The sequence below is a fragment of the Rhopalosiphum padi genome, chromosome 2 (assembly GCF_020882245.1).
Source record: "Rhopalosiphum padi isolate XX-2018 chromosome 2, ASM2088224v1, whole genome shotgun sequence".
In the NCBI taxonomy this organism is placed as follows: domain Eukaryota; kingdom Metazoa; phylum Arthropoda; class Insecta; order Hemiptera; family Aphididae; genus Rhopalosiphum; species Rhopalosiphum padi.
Genome location: NC_083598.1, coordinates 46,618,392 through 46,646,081, shown reverse-complemented (window position 1 = coordinate 46,646,081; position 27,690 = coordinate 46,618,392). Strand labels below are relative to the sequence as shown.

The 27,690-nt window shown below is 27.7% G+C and overlaps 3 protein-coding genes across 3 annotated transcripts; all 3 read right to left on the bottom strand.

Annotated features, from left to right (window-relative positions):
* Nucleotides 1-964: 964 nt before the first annotated feature.
* Nucleotides 965-14,306, bottom strand: LOC132922766 (uncharacterized). The gene is made up of 7 exons (XM_060986456.1): nt 14,013-14,306; nt 9,687-10,437; nt 7,348-7,674; nt 6,473-6,584; nt 6,284-6,395; nt 5,681-5,905; nt 965-4,472 (listed from the first exon to the last, which is right to left on the bottom strand). Exons 2-7 carry the CDS (start codon nt 10,181-10,183, stop codon nt 4,123-4,125), a joined length of 1,623 nt encoding a protein of 540 aa, XP_060842439.1. The 5' UTR covers nt 10,184-10,437; nt 14,013-14,306; the 3' UTR covers nt 965-4,122.
* Nucleotides 14,307-19,727: 5,421 nt separating this feature from the next.
* LOC132919204 (popeye domain-containing protein 3-like) lies at nt 19,728-25,173 on the bottom strand. Its single transcript, XM_060980589.1, has 7 exons — nt 24,798-25,173; nt 24,528-24,656; nt 24,167-24,348; nt 23,677-23,913; nt 23,465-23,617; nt 23,253-23,403; nt 19,728-19,991 (listed from the first exon to the last, which is right to left on the bottom strand). Exons 1-7 carry the CDS (start codon nt 24,892-24,894, stop codon nt 19,828-19,830), a joined length of 1,113 nt encoding a protein of 370 aa, XP_060836572.1. The 5' UTR covers nt 24,895-25,173; the 3' UTR covers nt 19,728-19,827.
* Nucleotides 25,174-25,283: 110 nt separating this feature from the next.
* LOC132919205 (protein FAM76A) lies at nt 25,284-27,564 on the bottom strand. Its single transcript, XM_060980591.1, has 6 exons — nt 27,248-27,564; nt 27,093-27,157; nt 26,785-26,998; nt 26,606-26,718; nt 26,291-26,516; nt 25,284-26,229 (listed from the first exon to the last, which is right to left on the bottom strand). The coding sequence occupies exons 1-6, from the start codon at nt 27,344-27,346 to the stop codon at nt 26,005-26,007; spliced, it is 942 nt and encodes a 313-aa protein (XP_060836574.1). The 5' UTR covers nt 27,347-27,564; the 3' UTR covers nt 25,284-26,004.
* Nucleotides 27,565-27,690: the final 126 nt, after the last annotated feature.

Here is a 27,690-nt window from a genome sequence, read left to right as displayed (position 1 = left end):
TATTTATATTAAATTATAAATGAACCACCTATTGAGAAACAATGTATGTTAATAAAAAGTAATTAAGAAGAAAATAATAAAAAAAAAAACTGTTTTTGGTAAAAGTTATATATGATGAATAAACTGGGAGGTCTAATGAACTGAGTCAAGAAGCACAATTTAAAAAAGAAGACTACATTTTAGTCTGATAAAAGAAGGTGCATGTAGTTTCTGAACTTGCGTAGTTCTACAATACACGGTTTTCTATGGTATTAATACACAACTGAATTACTATAGATTCATACTGGATTTATTTTTATTCTCAAATATGCATAGTCAGCCCCAACTATACTTTTAAAATAATATTATTTTAATTTTTCTCTAAGGATAGGACTAAAAGGAGTAGTAGACTACTGTATTAAACTAATTATATTGATTATTATAATATGGTTCCGCCATCTTAAACTAATATTTTTTTTTTAATGTTCACACAAGATGAATCTATCCATTGATAACAAATTTTACGTATATTTCAATTTTTAATGTTATGTGACGTGTGCATCGTTTCTCAGATAGGCGGTTCAAATGTCATGTAAATTGTTTACAATGTGTACATTCAGTGGCTAGTCTAATATTCCCATCAAAATGTATTAAAGATATTATAAACATAGAAATACAATTTTCAGAACATAGCTTTCCTAAAAAGATGGATTTCCTCTAGGTAGGTAGTTCATTATGACTAGATATATAGTATCACTCCTAAGCCTCTTAAATACTCACAATATTCAAAATTCAACTGTAGTTAGTAAAATAGCTGATATGTCAATTGATCTAGAATCTACAGCATTCAAAAATTTAATACCCATTATATTATAAGATTGTAAATATTTTATGTATTATCTAACTTGTACATAACATTGTAAACAATTATAAAATATTAGAGTAAAGAATAACACAATAACAATAATATTTTAAAAATATTAGATTTTTGTTTTTATCAATATAATTTTATTAACTCTAATAATAACATTCAACGATTATAATTTATAACACATTAAATTTTTCTATTATCCATCAATTCTATGAAAATAATGTATACAAAACATTTTGTTTATAAAAAGCTGTTTTTTTAAAAAATAATCACATTAATAAAAATTCAATAATTTGTTATTAATTGTAATCCAATATCATAATTTCAAAATATTTCAAAATGCACACACACACACACATATATTTGTAACCTTTAGTATTTAATAGCGATAACATTTCCCAATTTTAGTTCATCTTTATACATTTAAAAATTATTAAATGATCAAGCTTTTTGCTTGTGAGCAGAATTAATACAATATTATCATTCCACTGTTATTTCTGTCTAATTGAAATCTGTGCTTATTAATAATAGTCTCATTATGATTGCCTAAAAGTTGTGTAGCAATATAGGATAATGTTTATATGTATAGAAAGATGAGCCTCAATATAATAACACACTGTAAAATACCATTAAAACATTTTTCCTAATAGTATTTTTAAATTCTAAAATATATTATTAAACAGAGCAACATAATATATTATAATAATACACGGCTACTCAAACTATTTTAATAATATATGCTTAACAAAATAATAAATATTGTGTATACTATTTAATATTTAACTAAAAAGCATTTTATATGAAATATTATTTTTATTTTTATAGCAGATAATAATTTGTATATTATATATTATACAAGACATTTTACTTCAATTATACATTATGTCAATAATCTAAAAAAACTTAACAAAATGATTGATTTAAAATGTTAATTAAATATATTTGATTTAACTGGTGTCTGGTAATCACACAAGCTAAAATAATACATAACTTATCAAAAAGTTGTTCATTAAAATATTTAACAATAATTAAGTGACACCGGTAATTTTTGTTTTATATCTAAGTATTATTAAAAACCGTTAAATATAATTTATAAGCGCTCGGCGCTAGTAGTTTAAGGATTAGTCATCAAAATATTTAATTTTAAGTTAAACACAGTTTGTAAAAACATTAAATATTAAATTTAAAAATAAAATATTATCGCCAACAATTAACTTGTACATAGGGGGAAATCCATTTGTTGCGATTGTCTTGCATTTAACTGATCAGCTTTGTATGCATGGTATCAATAAAAAATAAGAAGAAGTAAGTGTCTATTGTTTCTATATACATAAAAAAAATGCAATAATTTATTGTAAGTGATTATTATTTAAATCTTATAATTGTATTGATTTTGATTAGTGTGCACTGTGCATTACCATTATTTTACAATTATTGTTATTTTTACTTAATTAGTCTAAATATCAAAATTCTTATTATAGTTGAATCGCTGTCAATTGTAAATCTCATAGGTAATTCGTTGACATTTAGTAAGACTTTATATTCGTTTTGAAAATTGCGCGATAGCCAGGCATTTGGTAAAATAAAAAATATAACCAATTGCAGGTATTTGATTTGAAAATATTCACTTTCTTAACTTTGTACAAGTTAAATAATTATTTAGGAACATAATTTGTTCTGAATTTCAGAATTACGAAAATAAAAACCATTAGCTACATCATAGTATAAAAGGTTGTTGATTATAAAAAAAAAAAATAAGTATGTTTTCAATTGGGCGTATTATCAAATTGCACCAGCATAATTAATAAATTAATTATTTTTTCGTTTTATCATTACCTATTTTACAAGTTACATTACTTCTCTCTACTCGTCAATAATAAAAATAATATCGTAATATTATACATCATGTTTTCATTATTATTTATTAGTGTAATAACTAATAGCAGTAACTGGTGTTAATATTATTATAGTAACTATATATTTTATATTATATAGCATATCTTAACATTAGAATCTGCAGTTAACTTACTTAAGACAGGTAACAATATTCTCAGGCATACGAGAACAATAAATTATTATCTACATGCATTTAGTAAAATTACATTAATATTATTAAAAACAGCAATCGTCAAATTAATGTAATGTAAATGTGTAATTTATAAGGCTCGAGAAGTGATAATAACAAATGACTTTAAATTTGGGGATATTTTTGTAAAAAAAATGACAATTGAATATTTTGTATTTATGTTTGTCATCAAGGCAATAAAGCATTAAAGGTTTTTTTCATTATAACGATACTTTCCAAAACAAAACTGGCAGTAGTTTTTATTATAAAAGAATAATATGGAAACATAAAATTAATTATTTTGCGTTGGAAACAAGAAAAAATCAAAAATTATAACAATTGTTTTGAAATATAATGATAGTTAAGCTTTGAAGAGCACTGAATTGCTATGTTTTTTCCATCAATTATTGTCAGAGTAACTAGCTAGGTAGTTATTTTTGTAACGGTTAAAATCCAAATGTCCCATAACATAGGTAACTGTTAATCATTGATCTATAATTTTTTATAGTTGATAGTATTTTATGAAAACAGTTATATTTCTTATCGTATTATATTTGTTATAATAAATATGATTATAGTAAGTCAAATAATATTTATTCTATCTTGGTAGTTACTAGTTAGTGGATCCATCATGGTGACTATAAAATGCTGTCAAACAAAATTTATTGCTACTGCCGTTTATTCAATTTAATTAATCAAATTTATACCTACTTTAAACTAAACAAAAAAAATACATGTAACTAAGATAGACATCTGAGGAATTTTAGAAACCAACTTATATCCTATCTAACTTTATTAGTAGTTATATACTTATATAAATGTACATAGCTGAAAAGAATGACTAACTTGCCAGTTTTGATTATTGAGGTTATTTTGTACCCATTCTAAAAATGTTAAAGCCTCTCCATGAAAAAAGACACATATTTGCATTTGAATAAATAAATTCATGTTATGAAAATCTTATATAATAGGTATCACTAATAATAGTAATAATATTAGATTAAGGTTTACCACCCGTGTTTTTAGATTTTATTTTTTATCACAATATTCATTAATTCAAAAATATATGCCAGAAAAATGTGTGATAAATTGCAATTTTTAGGTATAACCATAATAATAAATTCACAAAATTGCTTATTGAAAAAACACAAATGCAATAATGCAATAATCCCCGAGTCCTAAAATGACAAAAATTTGTGTACGCCGTTTAGAGTACCGTCTCGTCGAATATCACTTCCCTGTTGATTGTGTTGCTGCTGTGACGCCGCAATGAGCCAGGCCGCCGTGGTCGTTGCAGGGCAGTGTCCGCGTTGAGCTCTAGGCCAACCGCCTCTGCCACAATCGTCGGTATCAACGCCAACGCGGCGGCCGACTGGTGCTGCCCGTCCAACCGATACAGCGGTATGTCGCCCGGCTGGTGGTCCCTGGGGAGCATCGGTTCGCGTTCCTCGTCCGCCGAAGACGATTGCCCGTCCATACTGGCGTACGCCGTGGTGCTGTCCGAAAGCTGCGTGGTCAACACCGGTATCCAACACCTCCGCGGACCATGCACCGGACCTACGAAAATGTATAGCATTTGTACTTACTAGTTACTGGGAATACTATTTCAGTCAATCTCGAGATTTAAAAATACACAGTTCGTTGTGTTTTAATGTGACGGTTATCGCGCCTTTAAAACCCCAAATTATATATTTCCATTTATAAGCTAAAAATGACTAAAAATATGCTGGATCCTAGATGCAACGCCTGGACCGCGTATAGAATATTAAGTGAGTAAAAATATCCAATTTAATGGAAATGGGAAGTTCTTAGGAAAGTCGCCTCACATTCATGCCTCGCTTTTTCCAGACCTTTCATTAGATGAGATTTTGTCGTCTACTTCACCAATAACAGTCCGGATTTTTGGGACATTGATTATTACTTTTTTAATTTTGTAATAGGCTCGAGAAGTTTATAGATGGAAATGGTTTTTTGAGAAGTAGCTGATGGAGGTGCAGTATTTTTTGATACTTGTTCCAATGATCAATTTTATAATTTTACGTTTCTTAAAATTCTGGACATATTTTTGTTGTTAAAATAAAAAAACTGGAGATAGATTCAACTAATGCTTAAAAACTAGGGTATAATATGTATATCCAATAACCAATACCATTAAGATTGGTATTCATCTTAATGAATATACATAAAAAATGTGTTCAGAATTATGAAAGTAAATCTTAAAAGTTATCATTGTAATTTTGTGTTCATTAGTAAGTATTTGATTTTAAGATTAATTTTTGTTTAAATATTTTTATAAAAAGTTTTATATTTTATATCTCCACTAATTATCAAAATAATTTAATCTATAACCAATGGTAAACATTGAAATAAACAAAAAAAAATATTAAATTATTCATGAGCCAAAACTAAATTTATGTGTGAGCCACCTTAAAGCAACATATTATTATAGGGGTTGAAAAAATAAACAATAAACATCCTTCGAGTCTCGGGGTATCTATTGATATAAATTTTATTGTAAACGGTTCAGTGGTTTTTAAATATATATATATATATATAGAGAGAGAGAGAGAGAGAGAGAGAGAGAGGACAAACAAAAGAACATTAATTGCTATATAAATATACCAGATCTAATAAATATATACTACATGATATACAGATATCTACTACATGGCATATACTATTGTAAGTAATGCCTAATTTATTTAACAGAAAATTTCGAATATAAAAAATAATACCTAATTAAATATATAATATAATACACCCACTTTCTCCGGGATCCGCGAACAACGACGCTTTTCGGTCTCTATATCGTTTCCAAGCATTTGATCTGACCGTTCCTTTGGTTCCCGTGTTGACGGCGTCGTAGCTAACGCTCCTGTAAATCGCTTGTCGCCAATGATCGTTACGCGCAGCACGCGTCTGATCATCGAAACTTTTTGCTTGACCTAGCTGCTCGTTTAATGAGTACATTTTGTGCGTTATGTCTTTGCCTAAAATACCCAAAAATTCGTTATTTACTTTATTAATTAAAAACCAACAAGTCAATTTTTATGGTTTTTCTGCTTGACGTGTTGGGTTTGAGACCTAGTCTTCATAAAATATTTATAAGAACATGGTTTATCAAAATTCTTAAAACTGTTTAATGTAATTAGTAATTACTAATTATGCAAATACTACAAATTTAAAATGCAATTTTTATACGTATGCATATTTATGAGACTTTTGCAACAATTCTATAGTTCTACACTAAAAATTAAAACGTCTTAACACATAGTGTAATTATAGTTACCCATAATAGTAATGACAATAATTTAGAGAAATAGATCGGTATTTTTTTTAAGTATATATAAATAAAAGTTTAGACTTACCTATGATGCTAGTAAGTACAGCGTGCAATTGGGTTCGGTGTTTAAATATTCGATTGAGCTTTGAAAGTTGCCAACACAAGTAAACACAATCTTCAGCAGCCGTTATTGTTACCTAAAAATTGATATCGATTAAAATAAATGTATACAACTAATTTACAATTTATTAATATTATATTATAATAAGCATACTTGAAACATAGTTTCTCCGTGCATTAGAGCTGAAGCCATCCATTCAGGTGAATCGATAAATTGATACGAACTGATATTGTGCAACTGTGTACCTTCGCAAGTAACACTACACCTAAATGTAAAAAACCAATTTCAACGCTGTGTACCTACCTATATATAAAGGTTAATGCCGTTGAAATAACTTATGTATAATTCCTTTTTATTCCTAGGTTGTTTTTATTTTATACAACATATAAATATATATATATATATATATATACATACTCGTATGTGTGTATAGTAAATATATGATTAATAATGTGATATTTATTATATTAACAGAACGTCTACTACTTAAGTTCACATTAAGTACAATTTATGATTAATAATTCATTAAATAGCGTGTTTGACTCAACTTTACTGAAAACAAAAAATAAATGTTTAGGTACTTAGTGCATATTATGTAAATGAAATGTGTATATCATTGCATAAATTAAGTATTAATTCTAAAAAATACGTATACCTACCTATATTAACTATTAAGTTGTATTTAAATTATACATTTTTCCAATTTAGAAATACTTTATATTTTGTTTTAACTGATTGAAAGCATAATTTTATTTTGATGAACCTAACTAAGCTTATAAAACAGGGGCGGCAAAACTTTTTTTGGCCGCGATCTACTAAAAATATATTTCACCTTTGAGGATCAACTTCCATAAAAAGTTTTTTCTATTATTAAGTACATATAATTATTAAGAAATAAACTTTGTGCGTAGCCTAAAAATAAATTCTAACGCGATCGACTTTGAAATCGTTTGCGATCGACCGTTTGGCCGCCCCTGTTATAAAATAATTATGATTCCAGTCTCAGCAGGATTATATTTGTCACCTACCTGCCTCTGAGTAGAATGGACAACCGTTGGTCACAGGCTGTCACCGCCTCGACTGCGTAACACTCGCCTGGTGACAATTCCTCGATAGCCGCCTCTCGTGTTAGCTCCCGGAAGTGTTTTTGACTGACTTTGAGCGGCTTGAATACCCGCAAATACAATTCCATTAATTCTACTGATAGCGCAGGCGGCATGAGCTTCTTACACAGTTTAAGCGTGTGCACACCGTTGATCAAGGCTAGTAGTCCGTACCAGAGTAAAGCATCCGCCGCGCACACGTCCGTGGATGCCCAAAGACCCGAGATCAGAAACCCTAAGAACAGCAGTGCCCTGCTCGACACATACAGAGGGTAAATATTTTTTTAACTGTTTTAAAATTTATTTTTATTTATTTGTCTCATGTTTTACATGTGTTAAGCATTTAGCAATTTAGTTGACATTATTTCTCAACGACGACATTAGTGAGATTAACAATATACTAATATGCAATAAGCATTTTATTGGATTTTAATATACATGCAATAGTAAGTTAATCTTTGATTTTAGTTGATGATATTATGTAGGTAATATAAAATACCTATTATATTAATGAAGTATATTATTTTATTTTCTTAAAAATTGACGTATATGTATAAAATTATAATTAGTATAGGTAATTACACATTTTAAATTAAAAATGTAATGAATTGTTAAATGTTTAGTTTTTTAAATACTTTAAACATCTTTATAACGCGTTACGTATATAATACTATTTATCTCTACATAATTAATGAGAAGGAAAATAGATCTACTCTTTCAATTCAATTAGTAGGTATACAACATTATTTAACTTATTATTTGATTAGTGTAAAAACTAAAATGGTAACTATCAAAACTTCTCGTTTTAACAAATTGCTATAAAAGATTGTTACATTAATTTATTAACTAATATGTAGTGAGAATGTAGCCTATAATGCTGTAATTTCTCACAAAGTGACAACTAAAATGTAAATTACCAACAAAATATGTAAACATGAATTATGATTTATGACAGCTATATAATTATGTATATCTGATTTTATAAACAATTTATGAAACTTTCAATAATAGAAAAATAAGATTTTATAACTTTTAGAAACATGAAATTCCCTAAATATATATAAAATACGGGTTACTTATTAACAACAATATTTTCATCAATGGTTCAAAAACTGTATAGTTCCAAGTTCCAACTATTGAAGTAAAATACTTTGGAGCTTTTAACAGTTTTCCTAGATATAATTATACATAGTAAAAAATGGTACGACGTTCTTTGAAATTGGATCTACGAGATATAGAATATAATACTCATTCAAATTCCAAATGTGAAAAAATTGTGATAACGATATCCCCGTTTACATACGCAAAGTAATAGTTTTTTAAAATTATTAAAATGTATTACTTATAGTACCTGCTGTGTCTAAAATAAATGTTTATCTCAGTATAAAATAGGAGGTTTGATTATCTGCAATCTGCGTGCGTAACATTTCAATTAAACATATAACATTAATAAAATAAAAAGTCTAAAGAAATCTAGAATATAACACGTCAAGTAAATAAGAATCCATCTTCTGATATCAGCGTTCGTTGCATTATAATAGTGCAATGTTATGCGTTTATTTATTATTCATCAATCGTAATTTATTTAGTCTTGATTATTTTTATGAAAGAAAAAGATTGCGATAATGTTTCTTATATTTTACGTATTCGCATTATAAAAAATATCCAGGTACGCCTGTATCGATTAATACGATTATCGTATTAATTTATTATCAAAATATTGTAGGTACGAAGATGATCAGAATATCAGATAATATACAATAAGTGATAACCGATAATAGTATAATATATTATGTATAGAAATATATACATTATCTCAGCTTTAACTGCTTTAAGTTTATCTTTGTAGAAAACAATGCATTTATTTGCAATTGTTCTTAATTTATTTAAAAAAATCTTATTTGAAGGCGTAATAATTAAAAAAATATGAAAGTTCCATTAATATATAATTACTCGTGTATATATATATTATATATAATAGATAAATCTATTTTTTACGAATGGTTATCATCAAAAAAACTAGCACTGTATAACGAATTTAATTAAAATAGGATCGATCAACCTTAGGGTTTATTGTTAAGCGACAGTTGTGGGAAAAAAATTGATTTCAATAATGCAATTAACATTGCTGCAGTATAATTGTCACGGGGACGATTATTGGAACTCGATACTGCAGGATTTTTGAGGTTATCGGGTATACACACTGTAGGAATTCGTTAGGTATTACACACGAGTGACACGCGGATCCGTGACGATATAATTACCTCAGTGACAACACGCTGAGCTTGTAACTCCTAGGAACGATGAAAGCGGTCAGGAAACATATGTTAGAGAACTGGAACAGGCTCTGCTGGGCGGGTATCCACTGGCAGTTGGATTTCTCGAACGGTGCCGTCGGTCCGCCGGCCGCGGAGCCGTTGAGCGGGAAGAACAGCGCCGTCTCGGTGGCGTTGTCGTACGCGTAATAGTAATAGTAGTCGCTGGCCGACCGGTCCGGCGCGGCCGTACCGTTCTGCATCGCGGCTGTCACCGCACCGGTTGCGCCCGTGCAATTGCCGGCGCCACGGACGCCGATGCCGCCGCTACTGTTGGCGTTGGCGTTGTTGTGCCGCAGGTTGCAGCCGGCCACAGCGGTGGCGCCGATCACGTCCCGCAGGTGAGTTGCGATGGCCGGTGACGAACGAGGCTGTGCTGCAGGTGGTGGTGGTACGTACGCGCTGGTTGCCGACTCGACGGTGATATTGTGATTGTGATGCCCCATCACCGGGTGGCCGACCGGACGTCTAATCGCTGCAGCCGCGGCGGCACTCACTCAAAGCCCCGTGACGTAGCTGCTGCAGTACACCATATGTATCGTTGTACGATGTCGCCGAATCGTATAACGTGCTTGTGCGTATACGACTTTTCGCGGTTGTCGTTCATCTTATAACAATATAATCCGCCGTTCTTCCGGTATGGCCTGCTGCAGCATTGCAGCCCCTATGCACACCGCTGCGGGCGTGGCTGTCGCGATTTCTGGAGAAAAAAAAATGTTTATATAATAGGTACAGGAAAATTGCGTCGTTTTAGTAGTAATAAAATCAGCTAGGGTTTACGCACAAATGTTGAAATGTAAAGCCCATACCTGATATATTTAGCTATAATAGATTTTTACTAATTCATTAAAAACGCACAAGTGAACTTTCTAACCGTTTATTTTACATCATATATTATGAGACCGCAAGTCGTAGTAAGAGATAAAATAAATGAGGTACAACAATTTATTAATCTAGGGAGTAACTGTTTATATATATATATAATATACACTGCGTGATTAATAAGTACCACAGATGTATTGCTTGTTCTAATAAAATTAATGTACATTAAATGATAAATTTTATCATAATATAAAACAAATGTATTTTAATTATAATTATTTTCAAAAATAATGATAAAACCGTTTTCGGCTAGTTATTACTGTACATGGCTACCTTACGTATAAATAGATGTATTTACGTGTATTTGTATACAAATTTTACATTCAAACTGCACAATTATATTGTTTAAACAAAGACACTTGGTAGGATAAAACACGCATCGTTATTATAATAATAATTTCAAAGTACTTTGTAAAATTGTAAAATTAATTATTATTATGTTAAGCTACTGTAATAACTAATACATTAATAAATATATGCAAATATTTTTAATATTTTTGTCGAATAAAATTTTTCATTGTCAATTCACTGCTAGTTGTTACTGTGTTATTCAGTGTTAGTAGCAGTTTTCTGTTACAATATTCAATGTATCACATTTCTATATTATACGTTTAATACCTACAACATTTTTACCTTAAATAATTTTATAAAAAACAATTTTGCCCTATATGGCTATATATATATACTTTTAATATGTTTTAGTAACTATAAGAAACTCTTATAAGACATTTTTATTATATTTTCTAGTATTTCGACTATTAAATTATTATATTTAAAAAAAACTTAAAAAATTAGAGAAAATGTCAAATGCCTATTAAAGCCAATTACGATTTTGAAAATGATATCATAATTTGTATTATCTTATAAATATTAGGTAAATATTCCAAGTTTCTACCATAGTTATTATTTTTTTAATTAAAATAAAATAAATTTTGTTAAAAATTTAAATATTCTAATTTTCTATAGTTTTTCCTTTTTGCTTTTTAAGCGTTTTCCCTGATTTGATCAAGCTAATGAGGTAAATTTAAAGTGTATCGTGTATCCCATTGCGGTAATAAACTCTTAATTTTGATTGCACTGCAATGCGGACATAAGTAAAATTAAAAGGAATGAATTGCTAGTGTTTAATTGCCCTCGACAGCTAAAAGAACATAATTTAAAAGACTATATCTATTCACATAGAAATACACTAAATAAATGTGTATACGTATAAAATTATTTCATTCAACGAATATTGCAAAATTTAAACGTTTATAAAAAACAGTGACTATGTTTTTTTATTTGTATTATTGTAATAACAATTTAAAAGCAATCTTGTATTAAATAAACAATTTTTTTTTACTCAAAATCAATAATTTTATCATACATACACCAAAAGAAAAAGAGCACTAAAAGAGGCAAAATGTTTGAAAATTATATATCAAGTTTATAAAATTCTAATATATAAATATAATTTTTGATTAGAAATTAAAGTCTACAATATTATTCATTTATGAATTACAAAATTAATGTACCAACTATTTGATCGAATTACCTACAAAAAACTTCCCTCAAATTTGATGATGATTGTAACATTTTTAATTTTTTAAAGGTTACATAAGTCATAAAAATAAAAATAAAACGCATCATTGTTAAGCCAATATATAAATAATCAGTATATTTAAGAGTTATTATTGTATAATACTGCATATACATTATTATATTATATTTCAATAGATTTAAGAGAACTAAAAATAGTAGGTACCTATGTAGTAAATTGAAACTATACACTGAACAAAGTTATTCTGATTACAAAAGCCTATCAAATAATTGTAAATTATAATAAATAATTTTTAATAAGTGTTAAAAATTGAAATTTTATTTGAAAATATTGTAAATTTTCGTAATAGGCAACAGAATCAAAAAATTGTAAATAATTTTACTACTGCAGGATGTGGTGTATTGAATAACTACCTATTAAATGTTAGTGTTTTACTATATACCCATATTAAAAACATATCAGTATTAATTTCGATCCATCATGATAAACCGATAATAATATATTAATCCATATAATGTAGTTTTTTATTTCTATTAATCACAATTATTTTTATGGCCAAGGTAATTATAATGAAAGCACGCGTAAAAGGGAAGTATTTTTCTCAGGTTTTGTCGACATTTTAAAAAGATCGGGTTTTTTACGACGCTATTATTTAGGTCGTCATTAAAAACAAAATGCGAAGCTAGGTATTGGTTGCTTTCGGTTACAATATAATTACATACCTACTATACGATGTATATCTGTTAGGTCAGTATATGGCAGTAATTATATTAGCAAATACTCGTAATTTTGGATTTACCTATATATATATATATATATATATATATAATATGTCGACGATAAGTTGATTTAAAATACAGGTATTACGTAAATAACATTTTTTTTAACACGCTGCTTCATTTTCAATAATCTATACCATAGAATAGATATAGATTTAATATGGATGGACAACCTCCGTTCTTCCTCATAATAAATAACGTTTTAAAATGTGTTTGAATCAATGACAAAGTCTGAATAATAATCCACAGATTGTCAAATGATCATAATAATATTAAAAAATTGTATACATTTTGCTAAAGTATGTGTATAATTTTCATTAAAAAAAAAAAAAAAATGCTGAAGCATTTCTATACTAGTTTAGGTAGTTTTACTGAAATTAAAATTAATAAACCAATATTGAATTTTATTTTGTTTAATATACTTATTTTTTAGGTACACTTCGTTAGCACTTTTCTAAAATAATTCTTAACTGCGCGTGCCTGCTTTAGTCAATTACGAATTCTCACGCAAATTGCAGTATCGGAATTGAGGCTATACACGAATGTATAGTTGAATAAAGCAACAACAATAAGGTCAAAGTCTTGTGCGACTGTTTTTTTTAAGCCAACACAATAACAAAATAATTAATTTAAAATTGACAGTTTAGCATTATACTCCAGAGCATAATAATACGGTAAGAATAAAATTCGATAGCACTTACATCAATGAGCTCTGTTATCAAATCATATTTTTGACAACAGAATAATTATATATGATTAGACTTTATGAATATCATTATAATTGTATAACACGTTATTCTATTGCTACCTATTTATTTTGATTATAAATGGATAATATCGTTTAATGTAACACGGCGCATTGGTTATGCAATTCTGATACATAATTATTGGTACAATAAATAAATAATTAGTCGCGCCATTGATTTTGAAATAATAATAGTAATATACCGTATACCAAACATTTAAAAATCAATGATTCGCATGAATAAAACATATAATTATAGCTCGATTTAATATTATTGTTATTTATCTAGCTTGAACCATACGCAAATATCAGTCTATTACGTGACTTACTGATTGTCGACGAAATGAAGACTGCGAAGTCTTTGCTGTCGCAGCGACGTCGCCGTTGTTGGTCTCTATCGTGTTTTGTCATATCGTACGCGACCATAAGTCGGTGAGAAAAACAGACATACGCATATAATACGGCGATGGTAATTAGTGTTGGACGACATGCGCGGCTGGATGATACGATTCAATAATTCTGTCACCGAGGGAGCGAGCGCGGTGAATCCAAAATTATTATACTTTGGAAACGCGAACGGCGACGGTGACTGCTGTGCAGTACTCTACCATACACTGCTCGCCCGTAACATCGTCGTCGTCGTCGTCATCGTCGTCATCGTCGGTGTGATAATATTATACGGTGGCGCGCTTCGGGTTCGGCCGCCGTGCGGGTGAGGCGGCACCCAATGCAACGCACGCTACAGGCTATATAGAATCGTACTAACAGACATCGGATAAAAAGTCCGAGGAAAACATTCCGAATAAAATGTGATATAAATATACTCGCAAACACAGTTAATTAATTTTGAGTATCAATAAATAAAATAAAATAGATTAAATCCGTATTATATGTATAATTCCTATATATGTATATTATTTGTAATTAGCTTTGAATTCTTTTCCAATTAAAATCATTTGAAATGTATATAGTGATTATAAAAGTATATTAATTATTGGTTTAAAATAAATTTGGAAAATTTACTATATTTGAAGTATTGAATAATTTAATAAATATTATCAAGACATTACGATAGACATTGATATACGTAATGTACATATTATAATACGTCGCATGAAATAACATTTTAATAACGCAACATCGAATATTGTATTAGAACGTTTTTTTAGGAAATGTTTATCAAATTTTACATAATATTGAATATTATCTTGTCTAAAAGGTGATCGCCCCTATTTGACGACTTTTTCCCGTTTTTATGTCATTTCTTTAAACTTCACGCTTTTGCCCAATTGTTTGAAGATAGGGCCCTATTTTGATACCGTCATCTTTGTATAATAATATATAAAAGATATAAATACTAAACGACATTTTTTATTAAAAAAAAATTAACCGGTATTGTCGATTGACAATAGGTATTGTCAGCGGATAAGCACGAGACGTGTCGTATTGGATAGTTTATTAATTATGAACTGATTTAAACGTTGTCATCACACCCTTCTCAACTACACGCCCCTAAACGTCATCTCCAACACATCATCTTAACAATATAAAAATTATTAATCGATTTTTACTACTCTTTTTTTTAGAGCTAAACCAAAATTGTTTCTATCTATTTTCTTTTTACATAATATACCATAATAATAGCACTTTACCCATCTATGTATACGTAACTGCAGTCCGCTCGCATGAACTACCATGTTCATGTCGTATTTTTATCGTACATGTACCTACCTACGATATCGCGTCAGATCGCATCGATTTTCCTGCCGGTCCGTACCGACGCGCGCACCCCACAGACGGCCCACTGGCTGATGATGACTTCACGGTGACGTCACGCGACTCAGCCGGGCGCTGTGTATTATTATTATAATATGACGTTTGTCGGTATGTATTGATGTGTATACGCGAGTGTCTTAACGGTTTAGGTACATCACGTTTAATAATATAATACGAGATAGAGGCTGATATCGTTCGAAATCGTCGGGCGGGAATTTTTGATCCACTCAAATACGGGAAAGAAGAACACAAAGGGATGCTAAGAAGACTTAAACTCCTCTCTCGTAACCCCTTCCCTTCTTTAGATACTTAAATTTTTATTTATTACTTTTTCGACACCTATATACATATAGAAATAGTGGCTAACCATTTTTATTTTACTAAAATGTTAAGCTTAACATTACCAAGACCAAATTTGGAATAATCTAAAGCTCTTTTACATTCTAAAAATGTAATTAATGCTATTGGAAAATATTAGAGACGGTTCTCTAGCTGAGTTTGATAATTTTTCTGATACGGTAGCACTAGTTGATGAAAAATTAGAATACCTGGTTCATACGATCGTCAAGTAGGACGATCTATTATCGAAAAAACAGTCTTATCTTATAGAATGTATATAATGAAATGACTAGTTTTTTTACATTTGGCATCCAAACTTAACACAAAATTAAACGAAAATATCGATGAAGTTAAAATATTTTGTTCCATTATATATATACATATCGAAAAGTGTGATACGCCTGTATGCTTGTGTACAAAAAATGAAACATCCCACGAGATTGTATAAATGTAGTATGGATATACATTTACGGACCAGATTTTTAGGTTTTTAATATTTACATGTCATCACTGCTCATATTATTATGCCGTATTGTAAAAGTAAAAATGCATGGATAATTCGCACAACGCTGATAGTTTTCTAAAAAAGTTTTTCTTGCGCATTTGAGAATATTTTAGTGATTAAGAAATATGTATTGTTTCTTTAGCATATATATTTTTATCTTTATATATATTTTAATTTTCAATTGTTATTATGATTTTCATTTTTAAATCTACTTTTAAAAATTGTTTTTTAATTATTTGCCAATTATCATTTATTATTATTATTTTATGTACCTACTTATAATTATTAATGTAGCGTGTAATGCAAACAAACATGTGTTTCTGGGCTTCATTTTAATAATTATTTTTTCAATTATTACAAATTACGTATTCTTTTGTTTCCGAAACTGTATACTAGTACAATCAGTGTAATATTGAATTTAAACATAAATCTAGGTTCCATATTTATATTGTATTATTAGATACCTATAATGTTTTGTGTTTTGGTTTTTAAATGTTTTATATAAGTACTTGATACAATAAAATAATCATTTTTAAATTTTCTTTCTTTCATGTTAACTAGCATTTATGTTCTATTTTGAATATTTTTATACCCAATGATTGTAAGTTTTATTATAATGAAGTAATAATGACTAATGTGTATATTTTTTGAAAAATAATTACATTTTACGTTCATTGATATAATTGTTGCATGAAAAATTATATTTTCCTCATTTATATTAAAATATATTTTCGGTTTTTTTTTTTAAATAATATTAGCTTGTTATTATTTTGTAAGTTACGTTTTTTCAATATCGTTAATTGTTATTGAAGTAATGAGTGTTCTTCGATAAAATAATTATCCTGCATTCCTTCTGCCAGTGGCGTAACCACGGTGGAAGGGTACTCCCTCCCGCCCTTGAACCGTGTCCTATCTTTCTAAAATAATAAAAGTGTTTGACAAAATACCTTTATATTTTACATTTAATTATCATTCACTTTTACATTATATTTACATAAATCAAACAATAAAATAGAAATTAAATTAGCTAGCGCTATACTTTAAAATAATTTTATTTTTGGACCCGACCCCCGTTCAAAAAATCCTGATTCCGCCACTGCCTTCTGCTGTATTTTATTTAGCACCCACTTGTTTATTTTTCCTGGTAATAGTCCAAAACAGTTAAGAATTCAGTATTTTTTTTTTATTCTATATTCCTATCACAAATTTATATCATTAAAACTTACGTTTTAAAATATAACACTATAGCCAATAGCCTGAGTAGTCATACTGTCATAGGTAAAACAGTATAACAATAACCTTCCAGTTTTGCCAGGATTGATATCCTGTGTTTTTTGTGTTAAAACTATTAGAAAGATCACATTGATCTTGTTATTGATATGTTTTTTTTATTAATTTACTTGAAAAGAAAGATTTTAGTTATTACTTATTTCATTTGAATTGTATTAATGTACATCACGAATAGGATCTAATACTATATTAGGAACGTTTGTATATTTGAAAGTATTTTTTTCATCATTTGATTTCATTTGCACTTTCTCTCTCCACAATATATATTATAGGTACAAGTACCAAGGTAATAAACGACGGTCGATTACATAATTATATAGGTATAAATTACGAGTATATATAATAAGCTACTAAGTATCATATTATTTTTCTGAGATTGTTTTTGAACGTCAACATAATCTGTAGGTACGCGATCAAAAATGAACGCGTGTGTCATTATTACAAGAACTCTTCTAATGGTACCTACGCGTGGCGTCTATTCATGGACAACTTATTGTTTCGAAAACTATGAGTACCAAACAATTGATCAACTATTGTTGCTCTCATTGGCAAAACATTCACCTGCAGTGGTGTTTCTAGTGTCGTCATTCGCAAAATGTTTGCCGTCTTATCCATATGACCTATTAAGATAAAAATTCCAGGAAAAAAGATCTAAAAAAATCAAGTCAAAATACAAAGTTAAAAACATATAATATACTTGAAAAAATGTATTATTTATCAATAAATACCAAAAAATAATATAAAATTAATTAAAACTGTATTACGTTATTATTGGTAATAACTTCCATTTATTTACCAAAAACAGTGTTCTGAGATAAAATATTAGATAAGAACATGTTTAAAAAAGTTAATTCTATTTACTAACTATTAAAAAATGCATTGAATAATAACATTATTACGAGTGTATCGAGTGATAGATGATATAAGTACCTACAAAGTAAATGCGGTATGAAATTATATTTTAATTTTTACAATATTGGAAATTTTATTGTAAATATCTATTTGAAAAAAATCAATATTGGAAGTTATTACTAATTAGAAAAATAGAAACTACAACATTTTCCTAGCAATTATATAGTAAAGTTGTAATAAAACGTATTTTTTATTACTTAATAAACAATTAAATATTTAGTTTTTTCAAACGATTTCTTAATGATATTTTTATCATAATTTTTTTCCTTTTATCCAGATGATAGTCACAAGACTACTTGATTTTCTTTATACTCATATAATTTTAAATATTTTAATGTTATTAAGTCGACTGGCTTAGAGTATTTTCCAAATAAGTCCCCTACGGCATAATTTTCATTATTTTTTCACGTTAAATTTAATATGCACAGACTGGCGACTGCGAGTCTAGGAAATATGTATCTAATGATTTTGATTTTCCAAATGGCAAAATGGCAAATACTATATTTCAGAAAAAAAATTTTACAAGCGTAGGTATTATATTACGAGTATACTATTTTCAATTGAAGAATTGACAATGATTTATTTACTTTTCTTTGAGCATGCCAAATAAAAAGTTTATCATTATATATTTCCACGATTGTACTAAAAACAAAATATATTTTATATAAAATGTGCTGACATTGACAGATGAGTGTTATAAAAATTCGTTGAATAACCAGCAATTGCGGTGTGGTAGACGGTAATTATTGGTTATCGGCATTCAGAAGTAGTTATGAATTATAACTGACATAAATATAAATAATACGTAATATACGAGTACTATGTTTGTTCTTCAGACAACTAAATTAATGCAATACCTAATACACGTAATCAGTGGTAGTGTGCCAAAGGTTTTTGGAGGCAATTATCTCAAGTTTAAAATAGGAATGTGATAAATTTTAAAAATACAAAAGATGTACAATTATATATGAAATATAACCATTTTATTTTTTACTGTAAAATAGTTATTTATAGGACACACAAGTCTATATTTTATATAAGTAGGTCCTTAATTTTTTTTTCGCCTAAAATTTAAAGATTTTTCAACGCATGCGCTATTGTATAATAGATACTATACAATACAGTCATACAGATTACAGATATTATTGTTTTTTAAAGAAATTATTACAGATAGGTGTATATCAACAATACATATATACTTACTCCAAGAATAAATAAGAAATTAATAAAATGATAAAAATTTATTTTTAAAGCAAACATTTGTTTATGTTAACAATAAATAAATTGATTATAAAATAATAACTAATAATAGAGTTGTAAATTTATTCGTCATCTGCCATTTCCAAACTATGATATTTTGAAGTTTTTTCAAGCCAATTTTCCACTCCCGTGTTACCCATTTCATTGGCCAAGTTCATTCGATTGAATTTTCCATTGGTCGTCTGGCATTTATCCATAATCAATGTATCGCACTTGGTAATTTTCACTAGTAAAAATAAATAAAACCAAGCCTAACAATTTCTATTCGTATTAATCAAAATACCCAAGTAGGTATATCAGTTAAAATAATTTGTTTATACTAAAAATATCTGAAGTAATTAACATTACAAAATACTTTTTTTATATAAATAATAGTTAAATATATTTAAATAAAAATTAATTATTTCTTATTATTTACTTACTGTCTACTGACTAGTGATTTTATCAACTATTGTGTTAAAAATAATATGATTTACTACATTTTATAAGTTTTTATGAAACCATTATTTTTAAGAAGATTTAAAAAAAAAACTGTATTTACTATTTTTACTTAATTTAATGGAACATCATTGGTCTTGTAATTTTTTTTTTTATTATTAAAATAATTTAAAATGGCTATAATTTTATAAAAATTAAAAATTAAAATACCTTTAGTGTTATAATACAAGATATTACCTTAAAAAAAATGTATTTATATTTACATTAATACATAAATTAGGTCTAATTAATACTTAATAGATATCTAACTAAATATTGTAATAAATTTAGATTTTTAATATTAAATTTCCAACTTTACATAATATGACATATGATGATTTTATATGATATTATTCTCTTCAATATACTGTATAAATTATGAATATTTTTATATTATTAATTTTTTTTTTTACATTCGTAGAAAATATCATTAGTAATGAGACAATCGCCGAATAGATTTACTCTATGGATTAAAATATACTTAATTATTTTGAAATCATAAAAGTATGTACCTATATAGATTTCATGTATAAATATTTAAATCCTCATTGGGACATTATAAAATTATGTATAATGATGATTAATTATAAAATGAACCAGTCGACGATAACCTCATCTCCAACCTGAACAGTTTGATCAGCAATTTACTATACTTATAAAATTCAAAACACAATATGTAAAAACATAAACATTGTATAAATTAAAAATACGGTTAGATGAGTGCAAAATACATATATACATGCAAAACACAAAGTAACACAAAAGTTTACAATTTGTTAAAATTGCAAAATATGTACTCAATAAACACACCACATACACTTGCAGGAATCAATATAGGTAAGTTAAATTAAAACAGTTTATGTTAGGTTCACACACTAAGAATTTCAATTTAAAAAATACTGATCAACTAATAAAATATTGTTTTACTTTTAGGTAGGTATTTCACACTAGAAAGCAGCCAACCAAGTTGCTTTAACACCTTGCACCAGCTATAATAAGAACCTAATATGAATAACTTTTACTATAAAATATATTTAAGTATAGTTTAAATAGGGATATATATATATAGTATATATGCATATAGCTTAAGCACATAACACATATTATTTTAAAAAAACAAAATTATTTGCAATAAACGGATAATTTTGGATTGTAGGGCATTACAATGTTTTTATTAAAATAATATTCAAACACATTTGCTAAATACATTCCAATAATATATTATAAAAAAATATGTTAAATTTTTATTTGTGCTTATTGGCTAATATGGATAGTGGATACCTATTATCTAAAATTCAACTCAGCTTATGATTGTCGTCAATCGAACATTCCACATACATATGTGTATTCATAAATATGTATCATATGTACTCAAGTATATATTAGCTATTTTACTAATTTAACATATAATTTGTACCTCCATAATTGATTTTTATACTATATTAATATATATATACTATTTATAATTATTATTATAGAAACAGATAATCAATTAAATTTACGAGAATATAGTTAGATACACGGAGGTACTCAAATTAATTATCATACATGTAATTAATATTAAAACCCATCAAACATATTTACATTTATCGCATACTTATTCAACAAAAACATAACAAAAAATTAACATCATTTTATTACGTACAATAAATATTATAAAATTATAATTTAATAAACTATTTTAATATCACAATTATTTGTCTATTTCTTATAAGTTATCTACAGGGTATAGGCTACAGTCAATATTGTTACCTCGTATCTAGGTGCCTACTTACATAATATTATTTTTGAAATTGATACTATAAACTTGTGTCTTTATAGTTAATTTGTTTCAATTTCTAGTGTCTATATATTGTAGCCTGAAGGCCTCATGTAATATGCAAAGAATAAAGAAAATCAAAAAAATTATTCAAGAATTTTAAATTCTAAATTTTCATTAAATTGGTACTATAACTATATTCATGGGCGTAGGATGAGGGGGGACTAAGGGGGGCTATAGTCCCCACAATTAGTAGTTCAGTCCCCCTAGTTTTATTTGGTCCTCTTTTATTTATGTCTAATAGTCTATGCTTTTAAATTAACGTAAAATAGTATACCTATACTATATTATTAAAATCATATATTTTGTTACACTAACTATGGGCATCAGGCACACATAGTAATAATAAAATGTGTATTAAAATAATTTTGGCGTGCTAAAATTACCTTTATCCCACTATGGCGACTGGCGGCTGTCGCTGATTATCAAAATCAGACGATGCGCAGCGCCGCGCAGTGAAAAGAATATTATCGCCGAATCAGTACAAATAAACATAGGATTGACTTGCACTTATCATAAGAGTTATAAGAGTATGTACATTAAAATAAAATGTTTTTTATTTGAAAGCTTAGGTCAATTTTATTAATCCTACGTTTATTTGTATTAAGAATATAAATATATAATGTAATAATAAAATAAAACTTAGTTGTTTTTTTTTTTTAATGTAGGTACTCACTTCTCAGTCATAAATCAATAAATATACATTGCATATTTATTGATCAACTATGTACATTTTAATTATTTATATAAGTATATAACTGTAATGACTATTAATGTTGTAATTCAATACATTCAATTTTAGCATAGTTTAATAAAAATAATCAAGGACTTAAGTCCCCCCCTTGTTAATTAGGGTATGCTACGCCCATGACTGTATTATCTGAAAAATAACTTCAACTATCAGTAAAGCACAACTGAAGTTATAGTACATAGAATACAAACTTTGGTACAAATGTTTTCCACTGTTCATTGTCCTGACAATTTGTTTATGATACAACAGTGTATTTTTCCACTATAGTTGGTAATTAAAAAATCAATTATTTAATTTTATGCATGGTAATAATAATTAACTTTTTACTTCAAGATAACAGTCATAAATGCTCTATAACTAGACAATAGCAAGGTATAGGTAAGTAAATAAATTTAACTGAATGCAAAAACACAAATTAAAAATTTATGAAATACATTTACCAGCTGGTATAGGTGATTTAGGACAATGCGATGAGATCACTGCTAGCTTTTTTAATGTTTTCACAATTGGTGGCTTACATTCTTTTGAAGCTAAAGCTGGAGTAATACTTGGTAACCTAATATCTAAATGAGATCCTTTATCCGTCATAATCTAAAAAACGAAAAAATAACATTAATTAAGCAATTTTATGTAAAAACATTAATTGTTCTACTTTATTATTCATAGAATAAAGTTTAATAGTTATATCTTTTGCAATTAAAGTAGCTAATACAGTGGCTAAGTATGTTTCTTTAACAAACAAATATTCTAATGCTGATCTTTGCCAGTATATATATCGACATGTTGTAGCAGCAATTACAGAAACCTAAAAAAAAGTAAATATTAATAAAGAATCATATTTTTTTTTAAATAGATTACATTTACCTTAAATTTGTCTTCAGAAGAGCCTCTACTTTCAAATTCAGGAGAATCTAAAAACTCACATGGTCCTATAGGATGTAAAAGTTGATGATCTTGGAGAACATTTGCTTTTCCAGATAAAAGTAGTCCTAATCGATCAGTTTTTGTAATATTTTGCATAGCATAAGCCTCACCTATGTGTAATGTAACAATCTGAGCAAATTGTTCACTCACCAATTTCTTGAATTGAATTCTAGTAATCTATATAATTAGTGAAATCAGTAATAATGCACTACATTTATAATTGTATGTGTAGCAGTACTATTATACTCTATTCTATTTAAAAAATAAAATGGGTGGTAAACTAAAACTAGTCTGATTTGTACATGTATTAATAAGGTTACTTAAAATACCGAGGATTCGATATTGTTTTAAGATAATTTTTCATAAGGGAAGTGACAAGTGAAGATTACTTCTTAAATAGAATACAGTATATTTACTAACAATAATTTACCTTGAAAGGCTTAAACATATTACGATAAATTTGTTCAAGTTCTGGATTAAAATTAATCGGTCTTCTTTGGTAAATAAGATAAATTAGTTGCAGAATATTAATAAAAAGAAAACATAAATTCCAAGTGAACAAATCAGGTGCACACACTACTTTCCATGCCCAAGTAATGAGTATAAGAAAACCTAAAACCAAAATTAAGAACCTATTGATAAAATACCGTTTAACCACTTTTTATTTGTTGACAAATTTAATATCAAGAAAACATTAAATTTAGTTTTCATGTTTTATTTATTGTTTAAAATACTGTATAGAATAAAATAAAACCCTTATTACCTTAGTTTTATTTTATTTTAGACTGTACCTGCAATTAATGTTGAGTGCATAAACAATATGCCATAATAGCTAGTTGGCACTGAATATGATACAAAGAATAGAACATTAGCTATCTGAAACATCCAATGTTGTGATGGTCGCCAATTAATACACCAAACTACATAAAAAAAGATTGTACACATTTTTTACATTATATAGTTTATTCAATAAATGGATAAATATCTATTATATCTATTTATCCTCAATTATTTTAATAATCTCAAACTTCAAGAAGAATTGTATACATTGTTTAACCTACCTGCATGCTCAGTAAATGATGTATTATTGGTACTATTATTATTAAAAACTGATGGTAAATTAATTATTTCGCTAAGACCAAATCCAAAAGAAGCCATAATATTAAAAGCTTATTAAATTAATTAAAAACAATTTAGGTAATTTTTGTAATTTTTTAAGAAACATTTATTGTTGTAACTGAATCAAAATCAGTTTTAAGTGCTGTGGTTATAAGCTAGTTGTAAAGAGAACAACTTAACAGATTACAAATATTGATTTTTACTCTTATCACGCAGGGTTGCAAGAAGGGTAGCAAAATGTACAATGTTTTTTATTATAGTATAACTTTTATTTCATTATAAGTTAATTTTCGTATAATAGTAATTATGACTTAACAGTGAACAATTTTTTTTTAAAGGAACAGAATTTACACTTTTCCTACAAATATGTGAATATCTATTTTAAATAAATAGATGCATATATAATGATTAATATACTTTAAAAGATAATTAAATGAATACCTGTATTTACTAAAATAAATTTTAAAGATGCAGAAAAAATACTATTCACAATTTTAGATAATAAAAACTATATAAATATGTATTTTGAAATCACATTTTTTTTTATTATTACAAATATTGTTCTAGAACAATTTAATTAAAAAATAATTACACAAATGGATAAATTAAAAATCATAAGATTATGGAAATCTATTTTGTGTTCATTTGGCCACAGACAATACACAAATATATTTATACATACATATAAAAAAAAAAATATTTAATTAAATTGTTCCCAGCTTAAAACACAGGTAAGTAGTTAATTTTAAAACTTCTAAATTTTTATCTTTAGAATAACTTAAAATTAAAAAAAAAAACATTCATAATATAAAAAAAATAACTATGATAAATAATTATAGTGAAAAAAAAGTAGTGAAAATCAAATACATATGTAAATTTTTATAATATAGAACTACTTACTAACAGTATTTCAGATGAGCAATTATTAAATGTAGAGGAGTAAAAGGAAAATGTATTCAAACAAAATTGAAATATGATTAATTTATAATAAACTAATCATTTACTTTGAAAATAGGTTAGAATTGTATAGATGAGATATATTTATTATACCTATACAACGATTATATTTAAAAAATTGTATATCACTAAATAAATCACAAAGTACATACCAAATATAATATGAACTTGGTAGTACATAGAATACTAAACTTATGTTACAGATGGACTATCAGTACCACTACCACTATCTTGTTCTTTACGAAGATGTACACCACGTTTACCACCACTTTTGGATAAAGTAGCAACCTCTTTTTGCAAACACTTGATTTTACTATGTAACATTTCTACTTCTCTACTATACTCCTTTTTGTCTGAATTCATTTTAGTGCGCAATTCATTTTCTGTTGTAAAATGTTTGGCCTTCAATTCAGTAATCTAACAAATAAATTGTAAATTACTAGTGGATAAACACAAAACAAATATTAATATCTCTTACAAATTTTTCTTTGTTTAATAGTTGACAACTCTTTTGATTAGATTGTTTTTGTAACATGGCTATTTGTTCTTTAAGGTCAGTAATAACCACTACATTATCTGAATTTACATCAACATGTCTATGAGAATTTCGATGCATTTTTGAAGGTGGAGGCAAAGCAAAATCTGGACCACTATCGTCAATTACTTTCATTACATTGGGATGTTTAGTTTTCCTATTTTTTGACCTGAAAATTATTATTTAATAATTTGTATAGAACTTGACACTTTCTAATACATTAAACATTGGTCAAAAGTTTTTAACTAAAATACTAACCCATCACGTTTTTTTACTAATGATTTCATTTCAGCGTCAGTTTTTTTTGTTTTTGCTAAAGCTCGTTTAAATGATAAAGTACATAACCAGCATAATACCTTTCCATCAAGCAACTGAAAAAAAAAATAATAATAACTAAGAAAGTCATTTTAAAATATTGATACCATTTAAATACTTACTTCACAGTCCATATCTTTCCTATTAAATGCGCAATTTTGTTTGCATTGATCACAAGTTACAGGTGGCCCATATTTGCGTTCAGAATTTGCACATCGTTGACATTTTTGGCCAATGAATGCAGCTATAATGTTGCAGTAACTACATGCTGTTGGTCTACCATATTGAGTCACAAATTGTTCACACTTTTTACAAATTGTACTTGTATTTGATTTACTAAAAAATATAAAAATTAATTATAAGTAATTTAAACAAACATATAAAATACTTGGTAGCCAATAGGTATACTAATTACACACAATAGACTTACTCAGTTTGTTGGAATTCGGACCGACAATAAGTACACTTGACTACAGGATATGATCCTCGACATTCCTAAAATACATAACAATGACATAATATGTAAACGTTGATGTGTCGCCGAATGGCTAATACGCGATTAAAAACTGCATTAAATCTACGTACTTTACAGAGCTGTTGCCCAGACGATAAATCTTCGTAAGGGTACCGTTTGAAACACTTAGAGCACGCAAATAATGCAGATTTATTATTATTGCTCGACATGTCGTAGCTAAACTATTTATTTTGTAAAACGTAGGGTAATAACGACGAATAAAAAATGTGTTGTTTGCGTATCACAAAATAAAAAATTCAAACACAATGTCCTTATATTATTTGTGTACGTAGATAAAACAAACACAATTTGACAAACTTACAGTTTGCAATGTGTTTGAGAAATAAGAACAGTCAATTCAACTACAGACGACTAAGGTATCCTTAAAAAAAAAATTAGCTTCGGATTGTGATACCGATACAACGCGCCAACCAATCGAAACGATAAAATCGGTGCAGCCAACGACGCGAACAACGACCTTAGAAATTGCAGTCGTACGTCATATTGATATCGT